General features: G+C 24.6%; 1 protein-coding gene across 1 annotated transcript in view; it reads right to left on the reverse strand.

Annotated features, from left to right (window-relative positions):
* Positions 1-5937, reverse strand: part of LOC100205738 (26S proteasome non-ATPase regulatory subunit 14) — a 34919-nt gene extending 28982 nt beyond the window's left edge. The window contains exons 1-2 of the mRNA XM_065796372.1: positions 5781-5937; positions 2141-2212 (exon numbers count right to left, since the gene is read on the reverse strand). Coding sequence (XP_065652444.1) covers positions 2141-2212; positions 5781-5831 — 123 coding nt within the window. The 5' untranslated portion in view covers positions 5832-5937. The remainder of the gene's footprint in view (positions 1-2140; positions 2213-5780) is intronic.
* Between the last annotated feature and the right edge of the window lie 341 nt (positions 5938-6278).

The raw sequence follows: 6278 nt of genomic DNA on the forward strand, positions 1-6278 counted from the left end.
CCTTTGAGCAGCGGCCATGATAGTATTTGTAGAAATACTATCATGGCCGCTGTAAAAGTTCACAATGCGTTTTTGGACCTAGTCTAGAAGAGAAAGAGCATCATTAGAAGAACCAGCCCAAATATGACAACAGTATTCCATACAGGGACGAATAAGAGATTTGTAGAGGTAGAGAATAGAATCAGGAGAGATTAGCAATCGATTGTATAAATGGTTTCCATGAAAGGCCAGTAGTAAATGATAATCCAAGAAGATGGTTAGAAGAGGATTCGGTGAGAAGTAAGACTGAAGCTGATTTCCTTCAAGATGGGAAAATTAAAAAAAAAAAATGATTTGCACTACAGTTGAAAATAGTGCAATAAAAAGATGTGTAAAGAATATAAACTATTTTTTTATATGCTAAAACTGTTTTAATTTTTTTTTCTATTTCTATAATTTATACTTGCATTTAAAATAATTCATTTATAAAATATTTACAAATAAATAAAAGTTAAATTATATTTTTGTCTCTGACCTTAGTTTGCATTCAGTTTCTCTTTGTTCTCCTTTAGATGTTTCTGACCATGCTATGATCTCAATAGAAAATTATTTTCATATTTCTTTTACATGAGATTTACTCACTTCTTACTACTGTAACTACCTTTTCACTTCTTTTTACCTTAACTTAACTTTGATTGAATGGGATTCCTTTTGTAATCTTTTTTTGTGATAAACTGATGTCGTTTTGTCTGAAAAATGAGCCTCATGTGATACCTTCTGGATCTAGGCAAGCATAAAATATAGGTATATATTTTATTCTTTCTTGTCAATTTTAAGTCAATTTTGATTCTGCCCTCAGCAGTGTTTCACAGGAAAGCGTGCGAACATACACCATTATATGACCAGGCAAATAACATTTTGCTTTGATGATTTGACTGCGGCATTTTCAAAAAATATTTCAAAAACGTGCTGAATGAAAAAGCCTCTGAACAATACCTTAGAGAGATAAACTACATCGAAACTTCTTAACTAATGTTTTTATATTAGCAAAATGCTTTTAAATGAGTAACAATTTACTGATAATGATTTATGTTTTCATTGTATCATTGAAAGTTGTATAGAATTTTTTAATTACATATTATATAAATTATTTAAGTATACATTTTTTATAATAAACGTTTATTGAAAATTAAAAAAATATATATATTTTTTATAAATGACGACTTTCTTAGACAACAAAAATCTTTTTAACAAACTTTATGTAAGAATCATTAAAGTACATTTAAAATTACATTAAATCATTAAAGTACATTTAAAAAGATAAGGAGAAATTAGTAAAAAAAAAAAAAAAAAAAAAAAAATGCTTCTGAAAATGTGTTGCTTTACGTTGTATTGTTCCATTATTTTATTGTCAAGTTCTAAGTAAGGATACCACACTAAAGTTGCGTAGCCTAGATACGATCTTACAAAGAGGTGTACAATATTTTAGATGCGTTTATGTCTTTATGTTATGTTTTTAAACGAATGTTTTATTATTCCTAACATTTTATTAGCTTTACCAGACACACTTGTAGTTTAACTCAACTAGACCATTTTTAGTCATTTGAAATCATAATTCCTATATCTTTATCAATTTTGATTTCTGGTAGTTCAACTATTTAACACCGAATCATATATTGTGTATATATACTTAGTATTTTTGCTACCTAATGCATGCGTTTATATTTGTTAACATTAAATTTTAATAGCCATAATTTTTACCATGTCATTAATTTGTTCAGACCTGATTGAGTTTTTTCTATATTAGAAGATGATCAAATTATGTTAATTACTTTTACATTATCAGCATTTTACAGGTTACTTTTACATTATCAACATTTTACAGGTTGATAACTCATTTGGTAAGTATGTAAGGATAAATAGACCCAAGACAAGTGGAGTGCTGCAAGAGCACTCCACTTGAAACTAGAGACCAATTTAAAATTTCATCATTGCCGACAACATGTTGCACTCTGTTACACACAAAATTTCTGCACCATCTAAATGCTTGATTGATAAACCCATAACTTTAGTTTAAGACACATACAAAATAAGCACTCTACCACTACACTGTATGATATATAAACAATTATATAAAATAACAAATATCAACACCACAAACCTTTAAAAGGGCAAGAGATGATATATAAACTTGTTCAGCTGTGTCTACGGTTGCAGCATCTGAATTTCCATTCTATTGAGAAATTGGAAAAATAAAAGTTATAACAATTACTGATATTAAACTTAAAATGTCAAACTAGGGTTCCCACTAATAAAACTGAGGCTAAAAGTAAGGATTTTAGGGAGATATTTTCCTAATATTTAAGGAGATTTGGTCGCGAACAACAACTTTTTGAAAGAGAAAGTAAGGAGAATTAAGGAGAAAACAATCACATTAAACACAGAATCTTGTTTTTTTAATAAATTTTAAATAAATAGACAGAGACATTATTATAAATTAATATATTACTTTCTATATATACATATATACATATATATATATATATATATATATATATATATATATATATATATATATATATATATATATATATATATAAAATAAAAATATAGGTTTGCAAACTATCAAAGAATTATATATTTTCTTTTTTATTAATAAGTATAATCCCATTCACTTTAATAAAATTTCCTAGATGATTAAAAATAATAATAATAAGGAGAAATTAAGGAGAGCAGTCAAATTTTACTTTTTTATGAGGTTATTTAAGAACATTTAAGGAGATTTTTATTTTTTAAGGATATTTAAGGTTTTTAAGGAGGAGTGGGAACCCTGCAAACATAAAGTTTCTGCTTTTTAGTGAAACAGGGATAAGCATAAATAATTGAACATTATTTAACCAAACATTGACAAAACAGTATCTACAAATAAAAAACATCTAATATATAACAAAAAAATTAAAAAAAAAAAGAAGCTTTTTTTATTATATAATTCTATATTTTTATTTAAATTTTTACATACCATACTTTTTAAGAAAATAAAGTGTGCAATTAAAAAACTAACATGAGCACCAAATGCGTCCAAAATACTCAAAGTATTTTGCTTCCAAGCACTTTTTTTAAAGTTATTCAAGGCTAAAAACGCCACTACAGTCCAGGAGGCTATCTTGCTGTTGCCATTTATAAAGTTTATCTCTAGTCAAAAATGGCAGTTAAAAGTAGCCAATAATAAGTGGTTTACTCATAGAACACCTACTTCATTTTGTAAAGATATAAATTACAACTACAATTTACTAAATTTACAACTTACAATTTACTAAATTTACAACTTACAATTTACTAAATTTACAACTTACAATTTACTAAATTTACAACTTACAATTACACCTACTTCATTTTGTAAAGATATAAATTACAACTATCAATTAGAAGATCATAATTTAACCTTGTCTACAAACCCAAAAGATCTTGGTGTGACATGGATTCTTACTTAAATTAAAATAATCATATTCCAAATATCATCCGCGCATCAAACATCCAAGGATATCTAATCCTTAAGTGTTTTAAAAGTCGCAATCCACGTGTTATCGTAAAAGTCTACACTACCTATATAAGACCGATCTTAGAATATTGCTCTCCGGTATGGTCGACAAACCGCACTGAAATGAACAAAACAGTAGAAAGAGTGCAAAGACATTTTACCAACTACTAGAAATTCATCGCCTTAAACAAGACATGATTACATGTTACAAAATTCTGAACAATTTAGTTTGCCTAAATAAATCAAGTCTCTTTTTAATTAACAACTATATTTACACTTGATCCCTAAATACTTTTTCTCACTCAGAGTTTTTATTATTTGGAATAACTTACTGTCGAATGTCGTGAATGCCAAAAATATCAAGTGACTTTAAAAAAATACTGTTCTGGCTAACTAGTTTTTGTTTAATAACTGTGGTCTTATATATAATTGTAATATATATATATATATATAATATATATATATATATATATATATATATATATATATATATATATATATATATATATATATATATATATATATATATATATATATATATATATATATATAAAACAATTTATGACAACCTGATACCTTTCGAGATATTAATTTGTTTGGTATCAGATCATAAAATTAATAAAATTAATTTTTTTAAAAAACTCGCAAACTGCATTTAGAAAAATCATGAATAAACTTTTATACTATGAACAGTAAAAACCAGGTTGTGTATATAAGTATATTTTTCTAAATGATGACTAAAAATGTTAAAATATATTTAAAAAAATAATAATAATAACAATAACAATGTTAATGTTTTTTAATTAAAAAATTATTTTGATATTTTATTTCAAAAATTTATTATTAAACTTTTTATATGATTCAGAAATTCATGTGTTGTTTAAAATATATAAAAATATTATTGAAAAAGTGTCTGAACTATCATTACCAGGAAATAATATTTAGAAACTAAAACAATGGCTTTGTGTTTGGTATGAAAACTACCCTTATTTTATATTTGTCTGTCTGATTGAAAGCGATTCCACAGAGCAACAAAAAAATATATGGTTTGATAAAAAAACATGTAATTTTTGTGACCTTTACTCTCTTATATATTTTTTTATAATTAAGAAAGAACCTTGAGGTTTTTTGCATCTCAACTTTTTTCTAACGATGTATAGAAAAAACTAAGCTTAGTATGGCTTTACATATATATTACTAAAGTTTTGAGACCGCTATTAATTAAAAAACTTGCCACAAGAATGGTTTTCAAAATAAGTTTTTGAAGGCAAGGTACAAAAAAAACACATCAAATTTGTTTGAAACTCTCCTTATAGATTAAAAAGGAATGAGTAATCTAATGGAATGGGGAACCATTTTATCATTTATACATAATTTTTTAGCTCTCAGCATTTAAAAACTTAAAGGTTGGTTTAAAAACAAAACAAAAATGTTTTATCTTATAAAAAAGTCTCCTGTGAAAAGGGCAAGCATAGCTTTTTCTCTATTTAAACTAAAAATTTATTTATGTTTTCTTGAAGGAATGGTTCTTAGGATTTTTGTGTATAAGTTTTGTATATTCATGTATCTTTTTTTTTGAGTTTTGATTAGTGTAATATTACCAGCCAATTTTATAATTACAAACACTATTTCTAATTTTTTAAAGATCATGTTAATGTTTATGTAATGTAACATATATATATATATATATATATATATATATATATATATATATATATATATATATATAAAATTAAAAACATTAATTTAAGAAATAACATAATAAGCTTTACTATCAAAAACTCAAACAGCACAAATAATTCAATGGCTCAAATAATTAAAGCTGAAGTATTTCTTTTAAATAGTATTGAGATCAAAACACTTATTTTATTAAATATAATTATTTTTTGATTTTATTACTACTTCTATTATTATTATTATTATTATTATTATTATTATTATTATTATTATTATTATTATTATTATTATTATAAATTATTTATTAATTATTAATAAAATTAATAAATGATAACAATAATAATAACTTTAGTAACAGTAATAATACCATTTCTATTACTTTGTTATTATTATGATTACTATGATTAAGAGCAATACAGTTTTCTTGGTACCATTATACATTTTATTGTCACTATAATCATTTTAATTAACAATTTTATTTAATAATATTAATAATCTGCTTTAGTGCTAATGCTTTTATTCTAGCTATAATCTTAATCGACTGTTTTATATTTTATTTCTAAAATAGTATTAGTGTAATACATACCTGTCCCATAGAACCTAAAGCTCCTGACCCAAGTCTAAGAATTCTATCCATTGAATTTCTTTAAAAACTTTACTTCTATCAAATTTTCAATAAAGTTTAAGCAGGGTTTACAATTATGCTTAGTCAACGGACGACGGACCTATCGGAGTACTACTTATTTAAGTTTAGGTCGTTTTGTTTTGGTGCGCGGATGGAAATAAAAAACAGACCAGAATAGAATATTAGGGCGATATAAAAAAACTCAGGTATTCTTGATATATTTTGAAAAAACAGCTGGCAAAAATCATAAATGTACTTTTATAGAATGTAATCAAACGTTTGCTTTGTGGTTTGATATTTCAATATTCACGTAAAATTTTATTTACGATGTATACAAGAATATATATATATATATATATATATATATATATATATATATATATATATATATATATATATATATACAGTGACGGACAAAATTAAGTAATATTGTTGATAAATTCAAAACTCGAACAAAAG

This window comes from Hydra vulgaris, chromosome 04 (genome assembly GCF_038396675.1).
Source record: "Hydra vulgaris chromosome 04, alternate assembly HydraT2T_AEP".
Taxonomy (NCBI): Eukaryota; Metazoa; Cnidaria; class Hydrozoa; order Anthoathecata; family Hydridae; genus Hydra; species Hydra vulgaris.